This window comes from Thamnophis sirtalis, unplaced genomic scaffold (assembly GCF_051295495.1).
Source record: "Thamnophis sirtalis isolate CommonGarterSnake01/CBP01778 unplaced genomic scaffold, rThaSir2_p1.2 scaffold_9, whole genome shotgun sequence".
Classification (NCBI taxonomy): Eukaryota; Metazoa; Chordata; class Lepidosauria; order Squamata; family Natricidae; genus Thamnophis; species Thamnophis sirtalis.
The window spans coordinates 67,916,821-67,943,398 of NW_028261389.1; the positions used below are offsets into that span (position 1 = coordinate 67,916,821).

The 26,578-nt window shown below is 40.0% G+C and overlaps 1 protein-coding gene across 3 annotated transcripts in view; it reads left to right on the top strand.

Moving 5' to 3' along the window:
- CELSR1 (cadherin EGF LAG seven-pass G-type receptor 1) overlaps nt 1–26,578 on the top strand; it is a 182,691-nt gene that overhangs the window by 148,800 nt on the left and 7,313 nt on the right. For 2 of the 3 annotated variants that reach the window (XM_087722171.1, XM_087722173.1), the window contains exons 20-32: nt 83–226; nt 955–1,156; nt 2,047–2,214; nt 5,270–5,399; nt 7,585–7,785; nt 11,658–11,832; nt 14,371–14,483; nt 16,138–16,217; nt 18,336–18,462; nt 20,132–20,257; nt 21,658–21,752; nt 23,056–23,159; nt 24,923–25,090. In XM_087722171.1, the coding sequence (XP_087578297.1) occupies nt 83–226; nt 955–1,156; nt 2,047–2,214; nt 5,270–5,399; nt 7,585–7,785; nt 11,658–11,832; nt 14,371–14,483; nt 16,138–16,217; nt 18,336–18,462; nt 20,132–20,257; nt 21,658–21,752; nt 23,056–23,159; nt 24,923–25,090 (1,833 nt within the window). The remainder of the gene's footprint in view (nt 1–82; nt 227–954; nt 1,157–2,046; nt 2,215–5,269; nt 5,400–7,584; nt 7,786–11,657; nt 11,833–14,370; nt 14,484–16,137; nt 16,218–18,335; nt 18,463–20,131; nt 20,258–21,657; nt 21,753–23,055; nt 23,160–24,922; nt 25,091–26,578) is intronic. The other variant, XM_087722172.1, reaches the window with a different exon arrangement.

The window sequence follows — 26,578 nt, forward strand, 5'->3', positions numbered from 1 at the left end:
GCCTTATGGGAAAGAAGTGAATTATACGATGACTTTTCTTGTTTACATTGCTTGTTACATAGTTTATGTTGTTTCTTTTTAGTTATTGCTGTTGACATATTTGAAAAGTCCAATTTTACGGGAACTAGAGTACCACATTTTAGTACAATCAAAGAAGATTATCCAAAAGATTTGGAATCATCTGTTTTGTTTCCTGAAACTTTGCTCAAAACATCTATCAGAAAAGGTATGATGCTGTTTTAGAGTACCTCTTCTCCTCACCAAATTTATTGGGATTGCAACTTTTATTTCCAAGTAGAATAACTTCCTGAACTTTTTGAAATTCTAAAAATTTCAATACAAGCACATTTAGATATCTTGAGGTTGAGAAGGTTTATCGGAATGGAATAACAGGAATGTTCAGATCCATTTTTAAGTTGTTGCCTGAGAAAGATTAAGTATGACTTAGAGGAGACAAAGTAGACGATGCTAATACTTGATAACAGAATGCATTTTCTAACATTTCCCTCTGCAAAGTTTGACTTCATACTTAAGGACGATGAAGAAGAAAAAGAACTAAAGTTGAAATTATACTGACCAGAGAGATCCCGTAGGGTCTTCTTTCTCATTTCGCCCAACAGGTGTACCAAAAATCAGAATTTTTAATTTGCATGGTTCTTTTTTCTTCTTTTTATTGGTCTCATAATGATTAATTTTGAATATATTATTTTGTCAATACTGTTGAATTTACATTTTTCTGTTACTACTATTTTTTTTTAAAAAAACTGTAAGTTGTAAACCATTATGGGATAGTGGGAAAGACTAGAAGGAAAATACAGATGTAATAAATGTTTCATTCTGATCTTCAATTACAAATTATTTTAATTTATTTAATCTTAATCTCATTGCTGCTTGAAGTGTAAATCCACATCTCGGATGATAGCCTATAATTTGGCATCATGTTTTTTTCTTCAGTGGGTCCTACAACAAAGCCATCAAACTATAGACTCTTACTGAAGATGGAGGATGAAATTGTAAATAATAAAAATACACATGCCAAAAGACAGCGTCGGCATCCAGAAAATTCCAGCCAGCATGCTGTAGCCATGGTAATTATATATCGAACCTTGGGATGTTTTCTGCCTAAGAACTATGATCCTGACCGAAGGAGTTTAAGGTAAATTTATATTTTTAACATGCTTGAATAGTAATTCTGCGTTTGGCAATTGTGCTTAAGTATGACCAAATTGGGAAATGCGGTGGCTCAGTGGCTAAGACGCTGAGCTTGTCGATCAGAAAAGTCAGCAGTTCGGCGGTTTGAATCCCTAGCACCGCGTAATGGACTGAGCTCCCGTTATTCGTCCCAGGTTCTGCTAACCTAGCAGTTTGAAAGCATGTAAAAATGCAACTATAAAAATAGGGACCACTTTGGTGGGAAGATAACAGTGTTCCGTGCACCTTCGGCATTTAGTCATGCCGGCCACATGACCACGGAGATGTCTTCGGACAATGCTGGCTCTTCCTCTTTGAAACGGAGATGAGCACTGCCCCCTAGAATCGGGAACAACTAGCACATTGTGCGAGGGGAACCTTTACTTTACCTTTTTATGACTAAATCAAGTATTGTACATTTAAACTTAAGTTTACTGAGAAATTAGTTGCTGATATTTCTCTTGGTTGTTCTGGATGATCCTAGAAAGTAATTCACAATGAAATAGATACCACTTTGGAAAAAAATAGGATTTATTTGTTTAAATAATTTATCTTAGAATTAGAACCTCAAGGATTTAATTCAGTTAGATGTGTGAACTGACTCCGTTATGTTGAGGATGTTATGCATGTTCTGTCAGTGCTTTTAAAAATTCTGATGACTCGTTAATACATGAAATCCATCATTCATTTGCTACCAGGCAGTGAATCTGCTTGCTTAAACTGTCCCTTTAGATGTCTTCACACAGAAGAGAATTCAGTACCGAGTCGTGGCTAAACTTAAAGTAATATACTCTTTGGAAAATAATAAACTATTTTGTTCTACATCTGTAATGATAACGTCGTTCTATTTTCCAGGTTACCCAACCGCCCCACCATTAATACTCCAGTAATCAGCGTAATCATTTACAGAGATGGAAATTCTTTGCCTAATCTAGTGGACAGCCCAATTATGATTGAGCATGTTATGCTGGAAACAATGGAGAGAACAAAGCCTGTGTGTGTCTTCTGGAACCACTCAATTGCGTATGTTTTTCAATCTGCACTCTTTTCTACAGGCAATTATTGTGGGTGGGCATTTTAGAATAGAATAAAATGGATGAGCTGGAAGGGACCTTGAAGGTCTTCTAGTCCAGCCCCTGCTCAAGGAGAAGAACCTATACCCGTGATGGAGAACCTATGACACCTGTGCTGGATGTGGCATGCAGAGCTGTCGCCCATTGTTCTTCTGGGTTCCAGCACACCGGCCAGCTGGTCTTCATGCACATGGGACTGCCCGGAAACTGGAAGAGCACCCACCCGGTGTGCATGCGCACGCCAGGAAGATGATCTTCTGATTTTTGGCGGCACAAGCACACCTGCCAGCTGGTCTTTACACATGCATGCAGGCCAGAAACCGGAAGACCAGGTTGCCGGTTTCAACAACAACAACAACAAAACTTCTCTCTTTTTTACATAGTATAAACAGCAGTGACAACGTCATTGGCTGTTATTTGTTGCCTATTAGAAATAAAGACTAGGTAACAAGTTTTTAATAAAGTACTCCAGTATTCAGACAGACAGATGGCTTTTTTAGACAAATTTACACAACGTATTTATTTGAGAACAATTTCTAGACAGAAGTTAGCTGCTTAACTGGAAAGAAGTTCAATTAAAAAAAACCCAACTATTTCAACTTTAACAGAACATAAATTATCGATGTACTTTTTGAAGCACCATCAAATTGTCACAAAGACAATTCTGTTAATTATCAGTAGCCTTCTGTCACTATTAGTCATTTTTACTGTTTGTAATGAAAAACAGAAAGGATATGATTGTGGGTATAAAAATAATTTCGCTGAACCTCTTACTTCTTTTCATTCTGGTCGTGATTTGCTCCATTCCCAAGCGCCCCGTAGGCACCCACTTGGGCAGAGAAATAATGGAGATTCAAAGCTTTGCTGCTTGCAAATGGGACACTTTGAAATGGAGTGATTAGGTCCATTTCCAAGTGTCCCATTTGCAATCAGACGAAGCTTCGTCTCCTTCTAGGTGAAAAGTTCCTGGCGGAGCCAGGCAGAGGCATTGGTGGGGGGGAGGAAGGCAATTCCAATGTGCTGCCCACTCCATCCCACCATCTCTCAGACTGCTTGTGGCCCTGCCAGGCAGGTGCCTATATGGAGCATTGTGATTGCCTGCCTCCCCCATGCCTATGCCTGCTGCTGATGCCACCGTGCAAACCTCTTGCAAGTTTTCTGTGAGCCAGGCAGCAGCACAGCACATCCAGATCACCTATCTATAGCAGTAGCAATAGCAGTTAGACTTATATACCGCTTCATAGGGCTTTCAGCCCTCTCTAAGTGGTTTACAGAGTCAGAATATCACCCCCACAGTCTGGGTCCTCATTTTACCCACCTCGGAAGGATGGAAGGCTGAGTCAACCCTGAGCTGGTGAGATTTGAACCGCCGAACTGCAGATAACAGTCAGCTGAAGTGGCTGCAGTACAGCACTCTAACCACTGCGCCACCTTGGCTTCCCCTCCCCCCCCCACCTCCACGCTCAGACTTATTTGCCCCTTCCAAGGGGCCAGCAGGCTGTGGCCAGACACCATTGGTCCCCATGCACTCTCCAACTCTAGTGCTGGCCACGCCCATTCCCACAGGCTTATTTTTGGGGTAGGGCTTATATTAGGTTAGTGGTTATTTTCAGGGAGGGTCTTCTTTTTGGGGAAACACAGTATTTTAAATTTCATTCAGGAACAGAATCACCTTACCATATGTTCTAGGGCCGTCATGGCGAACCTGTGGCACGCGGTGCCATTTTTGAGGGCACATGAGGTGTTGCCCTGTCAGCTTTAGCGCACATGTGTGCACTGTCCAACTGATTATCAGCCATTTTTCACCCTTTGGAGGCTTCCCTGAAGCCATTCCTGAACTTCTGGTTTGCGTGTTGGGCTGTTTTTTGCCCTCCCCAGGCACCTAAAAAGCCTCTGGAGCCTGGGGAGGGTGAAAAACGGACCTACCAGGCCCACCGAAAGTCAGAAAATGGGCCATTTCTGGCCTCTGGAGGGCCTCCGGGAGGGGAGAAGGCCGTTTTCACCCACCTCAGGCTCCAAGAAAGCCATGTGCTCATTCCTGGGGCAGTGGGGGGTGGTCACATGTGCATGTGCAGGGGGCACGGCATGGGGTGGCATTAAATTATGGGGGTGCAATAGCATGCACGTGCGTGTTTTTGGCACCCGAGGCAAAAAAGTTTCACCATCACTGTTGTAGGGAACTTCTGAGCTTCTTTTTCAATGGATGATGGCATTATTATTATTAATTAATTAATTATTTTTGCAGCTCTTACAGAGTTATAAGAAGTATGTGAGCCATCAAAATAACATCTTGGAGAATGTGGGAAACACTGCGCCCATATCTTGAAACCAATGCTAGGATATAAAAATAGATATATACCAAATAATCCCGAGAGATTTAGAATAATGGGATTTTATTATAGCTTTCCAGCCAGGAACGGGCTCACTATTATTTAAAGATCAAAGAGATAGCTAAGTGATAATCATGGGCTACTTGCACTGCTTATCCTACCTGTGTGTAATGTTGCCATTGGTCATGATGAAGCAGAGTTGAAAGGAACAACACACCTTTGCAAACATTGACTTCAATGGCCAGACAGTACATTAATGAGCCCTGATGCTCCTGAACATATGGGTGTTGTTCTTGAGAAGTGGAGATTAATAATGAAAACACTGGTTTTCATAAAAGCTGCACTTTTTAAAAATCTCTTACGTTTTGTGAGTTGCACTGTTAATTATTTAGAGGAGGGACAGCAATGAGAAGTTCCAATCCATCACTGAAACAGTTTGGCCTGTCAGATAACAAATATAATTGATTGTTTCCTAGTATGATTTGATTGCTTATTTGTACCCTACCACTATCATTAAGTGTTGTATCTTATGATTCATGATGAATGTATCTTTTTTTATGTGCAATAAGTGCATATGCACCAAAGAGAAATTCCTTGTGTAATCACACTTGGCCAATAAATAATTCTATTCTATTCTAATTGGAATTGGATTTCTTTCCCACTTTCATTGACCAGAACTAGAGAAACAGCAGGAGGCTGGTCTTCCAAAGGGTGTGAACTGTTTTCTCGACGCCAGAACCATATTATTTGTCAATGTAACCACATGACCAGTTTTGCAGTCCTGATGGATATGTCAAATCGTGAAGTAAGCAGTTCCCTTGTGATTATTGTGTTTATTGCAGTAATGAAACAGTGTTTGATGAGAGTTAAAAAGCAAATGAGATCATTTTAAATTAGTGTTTTATTTTTTACTTAAAAGCTACCTTTCAGTTTATCAAAGTAATAGTGCTTTAACCCACAGGGCTCTGTTTCAGCCACAACATACTTACAGAGAGGAGGATTCATTGTTTTGGTTCATTTCCTTTTGTTTTATCACCACCATATGATGAACATTTTTAGAAAAAGAATTGCTATCATTAAAAAAAAATCAGGAAGGTGGAAGCAACTCTTTTGATTAATAAATATTATTAAAAGGCATAAGTTGCCATGAACTGCAACCTTAGCTAGTCTGAAAAAATGCTACCAGATTTTTCATTGTTGACCACCATTTTAGCCTCCTGCTACAATGTCACTTTTAATGAACTAGCCGATAACCCGGCATTGCCCGGGTATTTATTTATAGGGGGAAAATGTCCAGACCAAACATAATTTCTAATGTTGGATTTTCCCCCTTACCAGAGGGAGCCCCCTTTTGGAGTACTGTGAAGCCGTTACCATGGCAACTCTACTGCCCTGTACAGTAGAAGTCATTTAAAGCACAACAGGCTGTATCATAATAGAACACACACCCCGAGAGATGTTAGGGATGTCTTAACCCCACAGTATTTGTCTCTAGAGAATAAGTCATCTGTGTCCCAATTTGGTTGAAATTGTTTGAGGCGTTCCAGAGTTATGCTGGAACACACACACACACACACACAAACACACACACAAACACACACAGAGAGAAAGCCATATCTATCTATCTATCTATCTATCTATCTATCTATCTATCTATATATCTATCTATCTATCATCTATCTCTATCATCTATCTATCTATCATCTATCTATCTATCTATCTATCTATCTATCTATCTATCTATCTATCTAGATATCTATCTATCTATCTATCTATCTATCTATCTATCTATCTATCTATCTATCTATCTATCTATCTATCTAATTTCTGATTACCTGTATTTCCTTCCAGATTTAAATCTGAGCCTTACTTGATATAAGGTGTCAAGACAGCTAGTTTTTTTTAAATTGTTGATTATTTACTAATTTAATAGTTTATATTTCTTCTGTTAATGACTCAAGGAAAGCAGGACATTAATGGGCCTCAGAGGCTTCCGGGGGGTGGGGATTCAAGATGGCAGCCACCTGATTAAGCCCCACCCTTTTTTTATGCATGGCATACACATAAAAAGGTCTTGAATCCTTTGCCCGGTCCTCCCACAGATGCCCATAGCCTAACCCCAACCCCTCCGTACCTTGCAATTCAATCTATGTTTTGCAAAGCAAAGTATGAACTCAGAACTGTCCATGTTTAATCCTTTGTACCATGCTTTGGGTCTGCAAATTGCTCTGTGGCTTAATGTATTTATCCTTGCTACACGATGACAGAGTGAGTTATTACAATTCCCATTTCAAAGATGGGGACTTGCCAAAGTCAGGCATCCATTTTTAAGGGAATTGCAGATGGATTTGTAGGGAAGAGTGCAGGGAAAGAAATGCTGAAGTCATGAGGTCTCTTGCGTGGGCACAGCTTAAAACGTCCGATGGGGTTTCCTGCAGGAATTTAATAGTTTGACCTACGAGCAGTCTGTGCTTTAAAAAGAATGTCTTACCTCCCCTGTTGCAATACCTATTTTTTAATTTCTTATTTATACATGCACTTTGAGAAACGTAGAAGTTTCTTCACTGTGCTTCATCTTGAGGCTTTTCTTTCTGGCATAGAATAGCCTCTTATTAATGGGGATATACAGTACTTCAAGCAGTGAATTAGAAATACAAATGTAAACACTGAAGAAAAGGACTGGAATCCATTTAACTGTGGTCTTCTTTCACTACAAAAACTTGTCAGTGAATTAATTCACTGCTTGACATATTCCCTGAAGTTTTTTTTTTTAAAAAAAACTAAATCACTCTTAGAAATTGACAGCCTTTCATACCACTGAAAAGAATGTGGATTTGAGATAGAACAGCGTTTAGTCAAATGAACATACTATCCATGATTTTAAAAGTATAATAACCGAGCATTTAGAAGGGGAATAAAGACAAATGAATAATGTTGTTTTTTTATCAGCCCATGCCTGTAACAAACAAACTGATATTTTTATTTTACAGTATGATGACGTACTTCCTCTCAGGATCATCACTTACACGACAGTTTCCATCTCACTGGTAGCTTTGCTGCTGACCTTCATACTTCTGGTCTTGATCCGAACTTTGCGGTCCAACCTGCACAGCATTCACAAAAACTTGGTGGCTGCTCTGTTCTGCTCCGAGTTAGTCTTCCTGATAGGAATCAATCAGACGGAAAATCAAGTAAGACTTAACTTTCAGTGCCTTTTGTCTAACATGCCTTTTCTCGCCTTGATATACATCAAACAAAAAAGTCTACCATGACTCAAAGGCGTGAATGCATTCCTATCAGTTTTGCTACCAAATTGTTTTATTTGGAGTGAAAGAGATGGTTGAGCTTAAGATGGATCTCACAGAAACACTGTTTATTTAAGTATCTAGACCAGTGATGTCGAACCTTTTTTCCTTCAGGTGCCAAAAACACATACACACACACGGGCATGATAGCGTGTGCCAATACCCAGAATCCAATGCCCCACCCCTACGCATGCGCATGTGACCCCCCCGCCCGCGCGATCCCCGTTTTGGTGCTAGCAGGCCTCCCGAAGCCTCCTGGAACCAAAAATGGGGTGCGGGGGTGGCGCTGCATCCCCCCACCCCCCAAACATACATGCTTGACCCACCCTACCCCCTCGCATGTGCATGTTTCTTCCTGCACAGAAAAGAAAATTAGCTGGCTGATGAGAGGCGGGTGCACATGCACAGTGAAACTAACCTGGGCAATGGCTCATGTGCCGGCTGAGATGGTGCCATGTGCCACCTGTGGCACATGTGCCATAGGTTTGCCATCATAGATCTAGACCAGGGATGTCAAACTTGTGACCTGCCAGATGCGTCACGAACTGGCCACGCCCATGCGTGGGGGGAGGGAAATCGCAATAGGTCATGTGACGCCACCATGATAACACAAATTTGAGACCCCTGACCTAGAGCTTCACAGTTTTTTTATTTTTCAACTTCTTGTTGCCTTGGGGGAGGGCAGAGTAGAGATGAAGACCTAAGTTGGGCCTGTGTTAAATCTTTAACCCAATCATTCTGAGAAGACTTTGGGGACTTTATCTCAATAAAATGTATTAACTCTTTAGCTCTCCTTCTTTATATGAAAGAGCCAAGGTGGCGCAGTGGTTAAATGCAGCACTGCAGGCTACTGCTAGATCAGCAGGTCAGCGGTTCAAATCTCACCGGCTCAGGGTTGACTCAGCCTTCCATCCTTCGGAGGTGGGTAAAATGAGGACCCAGATTGTTGGGGGCAATATGCTGACTCTCTGTAAACCGCTTAGAGAGGCCTGAAAGGCCTATGAAGCGGTATATAAGTCTACTGCTATTGCTATTGCTATTGCTATATATTGTACTAGCACTCTTTGCACTTCTAAGGAACTTGTGGCAAGATTTTTTTTTCCAAATTAATTAAATTCACCCCATGCCAAATCCGTTAAATTATTCATGTAATAATTCAGAGCATTTGCTCAGAAGTGTATGTTTTTAATAAGCTTGAAAGCAGGAGATAATCATGAGTTACTTAACAAAAATATCCTGCCCCATCTTAAGACATTTCTTAGCAAGAAAGCCGGAAATCTTTCAGAAAGGGCCACTCCTTGAATTGTAGTGAGATCTGCTGGGAATGTCTTTCAGACAGTTTTCAAACCTTCCTTGCAGAATAAGAATAATCTCGGCAGTCACACGCAAATGAGCATGAAAAGTCCAAGAATTTAGGAAAACAATTGACACAGAGTCACTCGACATTTCACTTCACTTTTATTAATTTCTGTAAGGCAGGGATCACATGACTGGGTGAGGTTTCAGCCACGCGTGAATGATTGATTGACAAAATTCTCTATTTTCAATGTTGCATATCTGAAATAAGCAGTTTGCATTATTATGACCCAAGCAGAGACACATGCCAAATAAATACTCAGAATTATGAGAGTAAAAGACTTTACAAGGAGAGTTTAAAGTTGCCAAGTTTTTAAATTGTGAGTATAAAACTGCCAGCTCTTTCCTGAAGTCTTGATTAAATAAACAGATTATCCTCCTTTGGTAATTTTAACATAGAATAGTGAGCTGTGTTCTGATACAAAAAGAGATCTTGTGGGGCCATAAGTAGACCAAAATTACCATTTCCATTTCCTGTTAACCAGTGTGGTGTTGTTGTTAGTTGCGAAGTCGTGTCCGACCCATCGCGACCCAATGGAAAACATTCCTCCAGGCCTTCCTGTCCTCTACCATCCTCTGGAGTCCATTTAAGCTCACACTGACTGCTTCAGTGACTCCATCCAGCCATCTCATTCTCTGTTGTCCCCTTTTTCTTTTGCCCCCTCCCCCCATCGTTCCCAGCATTAGGCTCTTCTCCAGTGAGTCCTTCCTTCTCATTAGGTGGCCAAATTATTTGAGTTTCACCTTCAGGATCTGGTCTTCTAAAGAGCAGTCAGGGTTGCTCTCCTCTAGGCCTTATTGGTTTGATTGCCTTGCATTCCAAGGGACTCGCAGGAATCCTTCTCCAGCACCATAGTTCAAAGGCCTCAATTCTTTGACACTCAGCCTTTCTTATGGTCCAACTGTTAACCAGTGTAGAATTAGGTAAATTTTTCAAACCACACTTAATCATAGTTTTTCAATAAAAGTAGTCCTCAACTTATGACTACAATTGAGCCTAAAATATATGTTGTTAAGTGAAAAATGTGTTGAGTGAGTTTTGGTTTACTTTTCTTGCCACCATTGTTAAATGAATCAATGCAGTTGTTCAAAGTAGTAACACGGTTGTTAAGTGAATCTAATTTCCCCGTTGACTTTGCTTGTCAGAAGGTCACAAAAGGGAATCACATGACCTTGGGACACTGGGACCATCATAAATGTGAATCAGTTGTCAATCTTCTGAATGTAAATCACCTGACCACGGGGATGTTGCAACGGTCTTAAGTAAAGTGTGAAAAATAGTCATAATTAGTGATGGGTTCCTACCGGTTCGGACCGGTTCAACCGAACCGGTAGTGGTTTGGCGGCCTGGGTCGCTGGAACTGGCAGGGACCCAGGCCTGCCATGCCCTCGAACTGGTTCTCCCAGCAGTGCCATTGGCTGTTGGCTATTATAGCTGTTGGCTGTTTTTTGCTTCTGCGCATGCACAGAACAATTTTTATCGTATTGCGCCTGGCACGTATCAAGCGTGTGCGGCGCACCCATGAGCAAATTGGCAGTAGTGACTGCTGGAACCCACCCCTGGTCATAACTCACTTTTTTCAGTGTCGTTGTGACTATGAAGGGCCATTAAGTGAACTGTTGTAAGTTGAGGACCACCTGTACAAGTTAGTTTTATTGACTTGTTTGACATTGGGTTGCTTTAATGCATCATAGTTAAGACTGGTCACATGTTGCTCCAGAAGTTCATAAAAGGGGGTTTAGGGGGTTTTCTGGGAAGATCTTAGGGATCTTAGCTTTCCAAAATTATGAATGTATAGTTGACTTTAGGTTGCTATAAATTAAGAGAAAATATGTTTCTGGGGAACAATGTAAGATGATGATTCTCCTAACTTTTCTTTGGGGACTCAGAAACATCTAATTAGACATGTTTAAAATGAGTGCTGGATGACTTTTACGTTTGATCTAGTGTAGAATGACTTACCGTGTTTTCCCGAAAATAAGACAGGGTCTTATTATCTTTTAACCCCTGAAATAAGCACTTGGCCTTATTTTCGGGGAGGTCTTATTATTTTTGGGATGCAGGAGGCGACAAGCGTGGTCACCTCATGGCTGCTGCTGTGTTGCAATTTTTTTGGAGAGGGCTTATTTTGGGGGCAGGGCTTATTTTAGCGCAGGCGCTCCAAAGCCCGATAGGGCTTATTATCAGGGGAGGGCTTATTTTTGGAGAAGCAGGGTAGCATTACAGAAGATAGTCCCCCCTCCAAAAAAATGGATTGGCTGCCATGCATAAAACAGTAAATTTGGAATGCAACCCTTATGAATGTTCACTTACATATAACCATACATTAATAGTTGTGCTAAAAAATATGGTGTCTTGGTAGAGGCAGTTCTAATTGATCTGGATTCTTTCTTTTTTCTAGTTTGTGTGCACCGTAATAGCCATTCTTTTGCACTATTTCTACATGAGCACGTTTGCTTGGATATTTGTTGAGCAACTTCATATCTACCGCATGCTGACTGAAGTGAGAAACATCAATTTTGGGCACATGAAGTTCTATTACGTTATGGGTTGGGGGATTCCTGCCATTATTACAGGTAAGAATGGGCATAAATTTAGGTTTATTTTTATGACTGCCATAACTTTCTCCCAGGAATTCTTGGTAATTGAAAATTGGGGAAAGTTTTATATATTTTGAGCAAATACAGGCAAGACATATCAAAGGTTTCTACTTCAAGTTGTGAAAATACTACCTTAGGCTAGAGAAAAGCATACAAAATTAATATTCTGGTTTTAAATGCTGCCATTTAATTTCCATTCCCATCAAATGTACATTAAACTAGAAGTTAAACATAGTGACTTAAAATATTTGAATGAAAATTTTTAAACGTGATTATCCAAAGTTATTCTGAATAAATACGGTGTCTCAAATGAACGAAAATATATTCACTACCAGGTCTAAAATATTTTCCATCACAGTTGTACATTCTAATTGTTACCAGCTGGTAAGTGATGACACTTTTCAAAGTGACATGATATGACTGTGAATGGTTCAAGTAACATCTGAAGGATCATAACTTTTCTACCTTGTTATTTGCATCAGAAACCTAATTTCTGCAGTCTTAAATATTAGCAGCCTAATAATCAAGGCTATCTTATGAACATTATTAAAGAATACAGTGGATTGTATGTGGAACCATTCCATCAGTCCTGGACTAAATAAATACTGGCTGAAATGATGAAGAGCAAATAGAAACTCACAGACTTGGGGAATGGATGTGAGAAGATGCTGTACTAGAAAAAATAGTTATGCTTGACAAGGTTGAAGAAAGTAGGAGGGAGAACTGGAGATAACAGTAGATAGAGCGGATCGAAGAGATTACTCAACTAACCTTGGAACCTTGCATTTGCCCATATAGTCACTATTTTGATCCCAGCTTGATGAGACTTGCTAAATTTAAAAAGTGAAAGCAAAAAATGCAATCCATATTTCCTTGACTGTAGCCAATCTTCTGTTGTATTTTCATCCACTTAAGTTGTATAGAAGTACTAGTTGATAACACGGCATTGCCCAGGTATTTATTTATAGGGGGAAAATATCCAGACCAAACATAATTTCTAATGTTGGATTTTCCCCCTTACCAGAGGGAGCCCCCTTGTGGAGTACTGTGAAGATGTTACCATAGCAACTCCACTGTGCTGTACAGTAGAAGCCATTTTACAGCAGTACAGTAGAAGCCATTTAAGGCACAACAGGCTGTATCTTAACAGAACACCCCCCCCAAGGGGTGTTAGGGGTGTCATACCCCCCCCCCCCAGTATTTGTTTCCAGAGAATAGGTCATCTGTGTACCATGTTTGGTTGAAATTGTTCGAGGTGTTCCAGAGTTATGCTGGAACATACACACACAAACAGCCATCTATATATAGATATAGAATATAGAAGTATATATACTGTATATAAGTGTTATGTCAAAGCACCTGGTATGTGCAAATATGGGAGGGAGCATACTGCTTCCTTTTGCCTTTCAGCTACACCTTAGGAGCCTTCCAGGCAGAAAACCATTTTTGTGTTGCATTTGTGCTGATAAATAAATAAAGGGAGACTAGTATAGATCTATTTCAAGAATATTTGGGCATACCAAGTGCTTTGACATAACACTTAATCATTTCCTTGGCTCAGCTGATAAGGGAGGAGAGCTTGTGGCTAAGAGGCTAATACAAGTGCCTAAAATGTAAAAACAGCCCAGGTTCGAATCTCAGTAAGGTTATGGCTAGCTGATGAGAAATAGATCTATACTAGTCGCCCTTTATTTATTTATCAGCAGAAATGCAACACACACACACACACATAAGAGAGAGAGAGAGTACTCTGTAGAGAAAGAATGATTCTTCATCATATTTTATGTAGTGAGAAGTAGCAGTAATAGTACAGTATGTCACGAAGAAGGTTTTTTTCTTGAAACTATAGTTGAAAGTTAGCTGAATGTGAACTTCAACTTTTCACCTCTAGTTCATCTGCATATTAAAAAGAATTATAATTATTTGCTTAGGAATTAGAACTTGACTTGCCTCACTCTGTTTATTTGTCTGAATAATATTTAATAGTGAGAAACAGAATATGTACTAAAAAAATATATGAAGCATTATAGCATGGCATGGAGTGGTACATGATAAGATAATGTGCCCCAGGCATGATACTGAGAGAAGGACTATTAATACTCTTGAAAACTGTTATCTTTTTGTAGTGGATATGCTACAAAAGTCCTAACATGTGAGAAGGATATAGATTTCTCCCCACCAATTTCCATACTGTAGTACCAAGGTTGTTTTGTAATCACTTTTTCAACAACAAAACAACTTAAGAATGAGGATGGTTATTTCCCACAAATATCTTGAAAATACGGGTGGGTTTTTTCAAAGATGAAAAAGTTCCATGACAAAACCTATAGCATAAGATTTAGACATCAAAAAAGTTTGCTTCTCCCAAAAAACCCAACAAAAAAAGGGAAATCCTCTTGCTGTTCTTAGACAATTTAAAAAATATATATTTCTTGGTGTGAATTAATGCTTCAAACTAAGGACTCCATAAAGTGAGTTTCTGTCTGTTTTTTTTTTTTTTGTATTGCAATGCAGGTCTTGCTGTTGGTTTAGATCCTCAGGGATATGGGAACCAAGATTTTTGCTGGCTCTCTGTTTATGACACCCTAATTTGGAGCTTTGCTGGTCCAATTGTAATAGTTGTGGCTGTAAGTATTGTTGATTCTGTAGTGTTATAGCCCTCTTAATAGAATAAGGTATCTGACAGCATAGAGTGAATTAACAACTACCGTATTTTTCGGAGTATAAGACGCACCTTTTTCCCTCAAAAAAGAGGCTGGAAATTTGGGTGCATCTTATACACTGAATACAGCATTTTTTGCCTCCTGAAACCTTGCCCCCTTTGCCAAAATGGCCCTGCATTGCTTGTAGGAGGTTTTCAAAGAGCTCCTGGAGGCTGGGAAGGGCAGAAATGAGCAAAAAAAGGCCTGTCTTTTGCTCAATTTTCCTCCCCCCCCCAGGCCCACAGGAGCACTCTATAAGCTTCCTAATGCCCTTTTTTTTTTTTACAAAAAATGGGCCCGTTTTTTGCTCATTTTTGCCCCCCCCCACTACCCCTGGAAGACTCTACAAGCCTCCTAAGGGCTATTCACGTCCTTTTGGCAGGGTACGGGCCTATTGTTGTGAAAAATGGACCGTTTTTGGGAGGTTTGCGGAGTGCAAAAAACTTTCTTTTTTTTAAATTTGCCTCTTCAAAACCTTGATGCGTCTTATACTCCAGTGCATCTTATACTCCGAAAAATATGGTAAGTGAGTGTGAGGAAACCTTCCATTTAGATTCATATACAAAATATAAATAAGAATTTATATCTAACCGCTATTTAAAATTAAAAAGTATCTCAATGGCAATTTGTTTAAGTGATTGATTTAATGATTGATTATATACCATCAAGTAGTTTCCAACTCTCAGTAGCCCCATAGATAGATTTTCTTCACGAAGATCTATCCCTAATCTGGTCTTTCAGGTTTTCTAATGTGTTCCTATTGGTACTGTAACTGAGTCCATCCACCTTGCCAGGAACAATGTGATTAATGACAATTTTCCTTTATTGCCCCAAACATTACTACTGTTTGTTAAAAGACAGATATTCTTCGAGTTGAATTATGTGCATGCCTTTTACTGACAGGAATACAAATGTGATTTTAAATATAGTGAAACCTGAAGGTTATACCCTCCTTAAAGTTGTAACATGGCTAAATTTGTCTATATAAAAATTCTAATAAATATTTTAACACGTTCAAGAGATATGCACCCTCCTTTTGAATTTTATTTTCCCCGTGTCTCACTGAAATTAGAACTTTTAAAAACCATAAGCTTTTGAAAGTATTGAGTTAAAAAAAAGTTTTCCCTATAGTTATAACTAATGAATCTCTCCAAGATTTGCAGAGCAAACAGCCCAAATAATATTAAAATCATGCTGAATGAGCTGTATATAAATGTCTTAAAACAATATCATTATACTTGTTTCTTTTTTATTTGATTTATACCCATCTTTGTACTCTGGTGAGTACTCAAAATTTAAAAAGAGAACAACAAAAAGTTAAAGCTTCATATTAAAATTAACAATAAAAGTGGTAACATCATTCACGGCCAATTAAAAACCTGGTGGAAGAAACATATGGATGCTCCATCACTGGAGGTTTTTAAGAAGAGATTGGACAGGCATTTGTCTGAAATGGGATAGGGTCTCCTACTTGAGCAGTAATTCTTTTGTTGTTGTTATTGTTCACGCTCCCACAGATACAAAGTGTATTTCATAAAATAGAAATTGTGTCTGATCTTTGTGTATTTTTCCCTTCAAGATCAACACTGTGATCTTTATCTTAGCTGTGAAAGCATCATGCAAACGAAGGCAGCGCTCACTGGAGAAAACTGGTGTCATGTAAGTTTATGACTGGATAGAAAGGAAATGATCTTGAGCAGAGATAATGTGATGTATTTGTTAAAACAATAATTCTTAGCGGTTTACTGAGACTTAAGAAGATGCCCCAAAGGTGCTTTTTCAAGAGGCAATGGGACTTTCTGATTTTTTCTTTGAAGACGTTTCATTTCCCATCCAAGGAAGTCCAGTTGTTTCTTGAAAAAGCTCCTTTTTGACAACCATGACCTGGATGATTAAGAATCTCTATAAAGACACTTAAGAAGATGGTATCAAGACTGCCTAACTTCTATTTGTGTGCCATTTAATCTCTTTTACATTACTTCCTTCACATCTCATTTCCACATTCCAATTTTTTGTTATTTTATTTGTTATTTATTTTGTTATTTTAATCATAAAACAGCTTTTTAGCACAACAGAATTATAGTGAACTGCTTGCTAAAACAGATCTGTGAAAAATAAAAAGAACAAGGATTTTCTTTAGGCGTAGACTTGCCTTCTCCTTAAATAATATCTATTCTCAATTTTGGAATTCCTTCTAAATACTTTTGAGATCAAATCAGCATATTTAGAAGAAATCATATCCTAATACTCTCCAATACCTCCCTGCAGTGGGTTATTTTGTAGACTCCTATAGGATTTTGGGGATGAAGGAACAGCCAAGATTCTGTGGGATAAAGATACCAACACACCCAAGTACCATATTTTTCAGAGTATAAGACGCACCAAGATTTTGAAGAGGCAAATTAAAAAAAAAAATTTGCACTCCACAGACCTCTCGAAAAAGACCCATTTTTCACAAAAACAGGCCTGGTTTTTGTCCCCCCCCAAAAAAGGGCATGCATAGCGTTTAGGAGGCTTGTAGAGTGCTCCTGGAGGCTGGGGGAGGGGCAAAAACGAATCGTCGTCCCCTGCCCCAGAGCACTCTACAAGCCTCCTAAAGGCTATGCACGACCATTTTTACAAAGGGGGCGGGGTTTCGGGAGGCCATAGCTTCAAGAAGGGATGGTATGAAGTGTTCTTTCTAATGCTTTGCTCAAGCCTAGTGCCTTATATAGTACATATTGCCGTCCATATTATATCGGGAGAAAGACAACATGTGAATGGATTTGGGAGAGTAGATTCATGCAGCCTGGTAAAGAAGGACCCTGTTTCCAGGTGATATAATCAGCACTGTTAGGAGGAACTGGTATTAATAGCTGCTTAGGAAATTATCATTTAGGCCACGGGTCCAAACCCCCAGTCCGTGGACTGGCACCAGGCCACGGCATGCCAGAAACTGGGCCGCGCAAACAAGCGAAGCCCCATCCACGGGATGCAGGCAGCACACAAAACCACACCCTCTCCAGTCCGTGGAAAAAATCTTTCTCCACGGAACTGGTCCCCGGTGCCCAAAAGTTTTGGGGAGTACTGATTTAGAAGTCACAGTTCAATTACTGACACCTGTTTGGACAAGGCTGGACGAGGTTTATGTGCCAAAAAAGAAGCCTCCTATACCAGTGATGGCGAACCTGTCACACAGAAACATTGCATGCACATGCTTGTCAGGGCCACACACACTTGTCGGGGGTCATACATGCTTGTCGGGGGGCGTGCTCCAGAAAAGCTGAACTTCTGGGTTCTAGCGTGCATGCATGCCTGATGATCAGCTGGCTGGCGCACATGCATGGGCCAGTTTTCGGGACTGTTGTACGTGTGAAGGGATCGTGTTCCAGAAAAGTCGAACTTCCGGCTTCTGGCATGCTTGCGCGCCCAACAATCAGCTGGCCGGCACGCATATGCACACCGGTTTTCAGCACTGCCATGTGTGCGAAGGACAACTAATCGTCGTGTGCGCATGCATGCTAGAAACCCGGAAGACAAACAGGTAAGGCTGTGCGTGCCAGGCAACATGGCTTCGCGGGCCACTTTGGGCACCTGTGCCATAGGTTCACCATCACGGCCCTACACCAATTTTGACCACATCAAAGAGTAGAGTGAAAAGTTTCTTTGTTTCTCATTTTAGTTAGGGATCTTCCAGAATGCTTTGTTTCCCAGGATGGATTGGAAATAGAAGTCTGCATAGGAGGCAGCTATATTTGATGCCTTAAAACAATTACCTTAATTGTCCTTTTTATCTAGCTCTGTACTGAGAACTGCCTTCCTGCTCCTCCTGTTGGTCAGTGCAACTTGGTTACTGGGTCTGATGGCAGTAAATAGTGGCATAATGACCTTTCACTACTTGTTTGCTATCTTTAGCTGCTTACAGGTAGGTGATATTATTTGGCCTTAATGGCAAGCTTTTTGATTTGTTTCAAGGGCCTTGATAATTTCTTTGCTCGATCCAACTTTTTTTTTAAAGAGCAATATCACTTAGACTTATATACCGCTTCACGGTGCTTTACAGCCCTCTCTAAACAGTTTACAGAGTCAGCGTATTGCCCCCAACAATCTGGGTGGTTGGGGGCAATCCTCATTTTTACCATCCTCAGAAGGATGGAAGGCTGAGTCAACCTTGAGCCAATAAGAGTTCAACTGCCGAATTGCTGGCAGCTGGCAGTCCGCAGAATTGCCCTGCAGTACCGCATTCTGGGAGGACGTGATGGCTCAGTGGCTAAGACGCTGAGCTTGTTGATCAGACAGGTCAGCAGTTCGGCAGTTTGAATCCCTAGCGCCGCATAATGAAGTGAGTTCCCGTTACTTGTCCCAGCTTCTGCCAACCTGGCAGTTCGAAAGCATGTAAAAATGCAAGTAGGAAAATAGGAATCACCTTTAGTGGGAAGGTAACAGCGCTCTATGCACCTTCGCTGTTTAGTCATGCCGGTCACATGACCATGGAGATGTCTTTGGGCAGCGCTGGGTCTTCGGCTTTGAAATGGAGATGAGCACCACCCCCTAGAGTTGAGAACAACTAGCACATATGTACCATTACCTTTTTACCGCATTCTAACCACTGCGCCACCACGGCTCCGGTGATGACCTCACAATGAAAATGGCAAACCAAAAGGACTTCCATTTTATTTGATTCAGTGGAAAGTAGGAAATTTTATGGAGGCAGCCTCCAGTACATTAGTTGTCTTCTCTGAAATATACGGCTGTTTCAGAATAATGTAGGAATCATTTTGATGCCTGGTTTTGCTCTAATGCTTCTCCAATTTTTAATGAGCAAAAGAAGTCTGTGTTGTTTTCTTAGAAAAAGTACAGAACTGGTTTGCCATTATCTTCTCTTAGGGTTTTTTTCCAGCTTTCCCATATAGCTTTCCAGTATATTTTCAGCTTTCCAGTATAGACTGGAAGTCAGCAGCTAACTTGCTTTTGTTATACTAACTCCAGAGTTAGTAACACAGACCATTGAAAGCTGATTGCTTTGAGAAAGATGTTACTGCATCCACATCTTTTTTTAAGTCTTTTTCATGTTTTCTTTTTTTTTCTTTTTAAGTTAGTTTTCCCTAGGTTTTTCCTTTAATGCTGGTACATTTCCTATAATAAGATCACACTTTTCATATTGGTTTCTTAGTATATGTTATATATGGTATATCACAGAAGTGAGTACATCCCTTCACATTTTGTAAATATTGATGTATATCTTTTCATGTGACAACACTGAAGAAATGACACTTGGCTACAGTTGTGAGTATACAGCTTGAATAACAGTGTAAATGTGCTATCCCCTCAAAATAGCGCAACACACAGCCATCAATGTCTAAACTGCTGGCAACAAAAGTGAGAACCAAGTGTTATTTCTTCAATATTGTCACATGGAAAGTTATACTGAAATATTTACAAAATGTGAGGGGGTGTACTCACTTCTGTGAGATACCGTACCATCATAATGTCTTTATAAAATGTCTTTACAAAGTCCATCATCTAATCACTTTGTTTATCATGACGAAAGAGTGACATTTTTTTTATTCTTCTCCTCTCTCACCACAATCCAGGGCCTGTTCATCTTTTTCTTCCACTGTATATTCAACAAGGAAGTGAGGAAGCATTTGAAGGATACATTCACTGGAAAGAAGTCATTTCCAGATGATTCCACAACAACTAGAGCCACCCTGTTAACTGTGAGACATCATTTTCCATAAGCATTTCCCTGCCAATGGATTGGCTTGGAATTCTCTTTTATGTTTGTTTCCTTTTGGCCCCTAAAACTGTCCATCTTTGATAATCATTCGGTTTGGGACTTTAATTGAAACTAGCTGATAACCCGGCATTGCCTGGGTATTTATTTATACTAATCCAGTATTAGGCAGGAAAGGCTTTGATTTCGGCGACAATTAAATTAGTTACAAATGTTTCCCCTGTGCTCCCAGAAGTATCAAGGAAAGTGGGAGCCCCCTTGTGGAGTACTGTGAAGCTGTTATCATGGCAATTGCCCTGCGCTGTACAGAAGCCATTTTACAGCAGTACAGTAGAAGCCATTTTAAGACATAACAGGCTGTATCTTAACAGAACACACACACCGAGGGGTATTAGGGGTGTTTTACCCCCTCAGTATTTGTTTCCACAGAGTAAGTCATCTGTGTAGCAAGTTTGGTTGAAATTGCTTGAGGTGTTCCAGAGTTATGCTGGAACACACACACACACACACACACACACACACATTTATATGAGCCTGTCACAATGTAGATCTCAGATATATTGCACAAAAAGCAGATTTTCAAAGTTACGTTTCTGTGGAAAATAGGATAATTGGTTCCAGCATGATGGAAATAGACAATTAAAATGTTTAAATAAAAAAAATGTATATGTTTTTTAATTACAAAAAATAGTCCTTGAATTGTGACCTCAATTGAGCCCAACATTTCTGTTGTTAAGCGAAGCATTTGATAAATTAACTTTGCTTCATTTTACTACCTTTCTTACCCCTGTTGTTAAGTGAATCACTGCAGTTGTTAAGTTAGTAATACAGTAGCTAAGTGAAGCTGGTTTTCACATTGATTTTGCTTATCAGAAGCAAAATCATACCGCAAAAAGAGACACTGTCACTATCATAAATATGACTAAGTTGCAAAGTGTCTGACTTGTGATTACATGACCATGAGGATGCTGCAATGGTCATAAGTGTAAAAAAATGTTCATTTTTTCACTGCTGTTGTAACTTTGAACGGTCACTAAATGAATTGTTGTAAGTTGAGGACTACCTGGACTATAACCAGTAAAACAGAATCAGCCCATATCCAAGGCATATCTGTTATCTCCTGTATTTTGCTATATTTCTTTAAAATGAGCATCTTAGTTTTTGAACTTTCCTCGACTAACTGGATTTTGGCATTAAATGCAACCTGCTATTAATTTATAATTTGCCCTAAATCAAATCTCACACTATTCAAAGTCACACTAATCACAACCTACCTGTACACATAACTCTTTTTTAAAATACTATCAATTTAATCTACTTTAATAGCCTTGCTTTCCAGCTAATTTTGTACTTTTTCTTTCTCCCTCTCTCTCGATCTCTCAGCGGTCTCTGAATTGCAATGATACGTATATCGAAGAACCAAACATGTATCGAACCACGATTGGGGAATCCACCGTCTCCTTAGAAAGCAGCATCAGGTCAGCCAACAGTCACAATAACTGTTCCGACTTAGGCTTCCCAAGAGCCTGAAGCAAACTCCTGGTCCCGACAAAAAACCCTTTTATTAATTTACTGTGAATTGTGCTCATTCACATCCTGAAAGTCTTTCAAGGGAGGATTAACAGTCACAGACCTTATCTGGCTTGGAGAGCTGCCAGGCTGATATCTGCAAAACTTGGCAAGGAATCTCAGAGAGTCACGAACCAATTAAGTGAATTAATTGTCTCCTGCAAACTCCACTTCCCTTTCGCTCCTCTTTTATTTCTCTGGGAGGGGCCATTCATCATCCGCTTGGGGCCTTACTCCCAAGTCGAACCCTGTTCTTTAGCTGTTCCTTTCGTCTGGCAACTCTGCGCACACTGGAAACAGGCTCCAGCTGTTTGTCTGCTTCACTGATGTCTGACTCTGAAGGCAGCTGATCACTGGCATACAGCCCTGGCCCCCTCTCTGCCTCCAACACAGAGCCCTTATCAGAGCCTTCCCCAGACTCCAGGACTGGCCCATGATCCTCCCCAACCTCCTCACTGTCCGAATCTGCTGCCAGCTCTCCTTGAAGGCCAGGAGAGTTTTCTAGATTTTCTTTTCTATTTTTTAATGAATAAAATGATTCCTTGGATTCCTTGTTCATTACAAGAACAGTAATGAACAATGATTCTCTTATTCCATTTTCTACATTACTACCATTTGATGCCGCGGGAGAAATGACAACATACCCTATAATTTCTAATTTTGTTTAATTTTTTTATTGTACGTTTTTCGTCATTTTATATCACAATTTCAACTTTGCAACAGTGATATACTGGTTGTATCAGCGCTTTTTAAAATATACATGATGTTATATATCCTAATTACATCCATTTTTCTCTTTTTCATACAATATTCAACATAGAAAAAGAAAGAAAGAAATATCGGCACTTGATATTATACAACAATAGATTCTTATATCTATTGTTTCCATAGTTCTAACATAGTTCTCTATACATTTATCATTTTATATATTTTAATTTACACTTTTGTACATTCTGGTAGTGATATTGCTTACAATATATAAGGTTAATGATGGAAATTAAAGACAAAGGAGAAATAGAGTATTATTTAATATGGGACCTGTGATACAAATGGTTAGATAATAGATGCAAAGATTAGAAAACAAATGATGAAAGATGATTAACAAACCAGAAATAAATAAATACAGGTATAAAGTTATATAGAAAATACTTATTGTTTAATTTTTTAAAGCATTGATTGGGAAATATTTATTTATATTCTTATCTGATTTAGTAGAGATGAAACTGCCCAGAAACACAGCATATCAAGTCCAGCGAGAGCTGGTAATACAGAAGGAGATTCTTCCATCTTCCAAAGGAAGCCATCAAAATCCAATGGTAAGAGAAATACAAAATCCAAGGATTTAAGTAATAACTTTTTTTTTGCTATTTCTCAGTTAGGGCCATATTTCCTAGTTTCTTTTTATTAACCTGATGCAAAACAAACCAAAAAGCACAGGATGATGGTTTCATTATCAATTACCATGGACCCATGGAATAGAAATAGCTTATATTTGTTTTGGCTATCTTAGCAAATCAGAGATTCTGACAGTAGGAAAGTTAAAGCCATACCGATCAGGAAAGCAGAAGTAGACCATTGCTTTCAAAGGAGAAAAAAAAAAGTTAAAATGCTCAGTGAAAATCTTAGAGTTTGGGACATGTGTTTTACATCAGTGATCCTGATTTGGCAGGCATTGAACCTTTAGCTGTTATTTCAAAGCACAGGTTGGAAGCAGGGGTGGGCTTCAAAAATGTTAGCAAGGGGTTCTCTGCCCGGTTGCTGAGGGGGTATGGACATGGTGGGTATGACCTAGTCGGCCTCATGCACCATGGTGTGTGTGTGTCTGTGTGGAGTTTTTGCCCTCCTCGGGCTCCAGAGCTTTTCTCGAGCCTCCGGGAGAGCAAAAATGGTCTCCCCAGACTCCAGAGGCCCATTTCTGGCCTTCCCAAACTTCCAGTAGGCCCATTTTTCGCCCCCTCCGAGCCTCCGCGCGCGCCCTGCACTTACCTACATCCAAAACAGGCCGCATGAGAATTCCTGGGAGGGGAGGAGCCAGCCATTAGTGGGATTTGGCGGTTCTCCGAACTGCACAGAATCTTAGCTAGAGGTTCTCCCGACCCCTGCAGACCTCCAGTATCTTTCCAACCAAAGTACTGTATATTACACTAATTTACATCTTCAGTCATCATGATTAGGGTCCATTAGAAGAGGAGAAAAAATGCAAAGCATTTGGATTAAGGTTATAGACATCTGGGTTTTTATTTGGTATAGTTGTTAAGAGGATGGAGTAGACTAGTCCCAGACTAGGACAAGTATCCCCTCAGCAGTGGAAGCTCACAATAAGTGGGTCTCCTGTGTCTTCATGACAATATGGTGGCTGAAGACGGAAGGTGTCAGCTGGCCACATCCACCCTGTCACAAATGCTTATTTCTGCCACTCTCAAACAAAAGTGATGGCTAATGGAATCCAAGAATTACCTTTTTTCTTGGAAAAAAACAGGCAATTGTGCATAAAGAGAAATTACAGGTAGTCCCCAACTCATGACCACAATTGAGCCCAAAATGTATGTTGTTAAATGAGAAATTTGTTGAGTAAATTTGTTCCATTTTATGACTTTCCTTGCCACATTTGTTAAGTGAAACAATGCAGTTGTTAAATTAGTAGCACGGGTGTGAAGTGAATCTGGGTTCTCCATTGACTTTGCTTGTCAGGGGGTCGTAAAATGATTCCTGAACACTGCAACTGTCATAAATAGGAGTCAGTTGTCAAGCATCTGGATGTAAATCCTATGACCATGGGGATGCTGCAACGATAATTGGAAAAATGGTCATAAGCCACTATTTTCAGTGCCATCGTAACTTTGAACAGTCACTAAATGAAGTGTTTTAAGTTGTGGACTACCTCTAGTTACAGAGGTTAGATTTTACTCACGCTGCTGCTTCCTAGTATCATATCTTATCTCCTGGGAATCTCACCTGGCTGTATTGCTGCATATAGTAAAAAGCTCATCCCAGGGTAGTTGCAGAAAATCTATGGCAAAATTTCAGTTTTATTTGTCTCCGCTCGTTTCACTGGCTGACTGGTTATTTTTATCCACAGAGCGTGATTCTGATTCTGACAGTGAACTGTCCCTTGATGAACACAGCAGTTCGTATGCTTCCTCTCACTCGTCAGATAGTGAGGAAGATGTGATAGGCGTGGAGAAGAAATGGAACACTGGCACTGTGAAAAACAACGAACGGATTCCAGTCCACAGCACTCCTAAAGGTAAAGAGTATGAGCCAGAGGTGTCAAACTCAAGGCCACCAGGCCACATCCAGCCCACAGAGTGCTTCGATCTGGCCCTTGAAAAAGCGAAAGACGGGTCCGCAGTGCCTCCGCCAGCAAAAATGAAGCTCGGGAGGGCTACACGTGGCCCTCCCTGGCTCTGTTTTTGGCCACAACGGTCTCCTGTGACCTTCTGCCAGAGAAAACAGAGCTTGGGGAAGCTGCACACGGCCTCCCCAAGCTCCATTTTTGCTGATATAGGGATGCAGGAGGCTGTCACGGCTGAAAACAGAGCCTGAGTGGGCTGAAAACAGAGCCTCGGTGAGTGACGTCGAGCTAGCCACAGCCATCCTGGCCATGCCTCCCCCCCAAACACAACCCTGATGCGGCCCTCAATAAAATCGAGTTTGACACCCCTGGTATAAGTACTTGAGCTTCCCCCTTGAAAGAAAAGGAGCCTCGAGGCCAAGAAAATCAGTCAGTGTGTGATTTTTTTTTTTAGGACAATATGTCCCAATGGTGCTTTTTTTCAAGAGGCAGCTGGACTTCCTTGTTTTTTCTTTGAAGACATTTCGCTTCTCATCCAAGAAGCTTCTTCGACTCTGACTGGATGGAAGGGAATGGAAGGATTTATATTCCTTTCCCCACCATCCAATCAGAGCTGAAGAAGCTTCTTGGATGAGAAGAGAGCCGTCTTCAAAGGAAAAACACGGAAGTCCAGTTGCCTCTTGAAAAAAAGCACCTTTGGGACAACTATGACCTGAATGATTGAGAATCTCCATAGACATTAAGGTTGCTTACCTGAAAACCCCATCTATACAATTCAGATATTCCTAACCTCAGTCTCCTTGTAAAGACAGTGCCGTATTTAAAATACACACACAAAAAATGATCCTGTAGAAATTCCATTAGTGATTTTAGAGGGCAATATAAGTATTATTCCAGCCAACTCTAGACTAAACCCATGGAGAAAAGGAATTGTTGAGGTCGTTAGAGGTCTCTTTACTGTTGTATGCTGACATCTGCCTCAAGCTGTCAACTCCACATTTAATTGCATTTCCTCATCGTTCTAATCTTGTTTTATTTACAAATTTGACTTTCAGTTTCAAGTGATTATTGCAGTATTTTCTTCAGTTGTGGCAAATTCTGTCCTGTAATACGAGACATGCTCAGCAGTTTGATTGGCATGCTTACCTAATTAACTAAGCAATTAATTTTATGTGTGCAATGTGTTTGGTGGACTAATCATTGACCATCATAAAGACTCTACCTATCTGTGAAGAGTGAGCAATAAAAAGGTCTTTCCTTCCTGATGGATTCTCTCTTTTCTTTCTTTCTTTTTATTCATAAACATTTTGAATACAGTGTATTGTCAGGGTATATCAGTTACAAAAGACAAACAATAAGAGAACAAAATGACATATTAACACATATGCTAGTAACAATAGTAAAAATATAACAGAATAGTTTTTGTTCAATTTCTTCTTT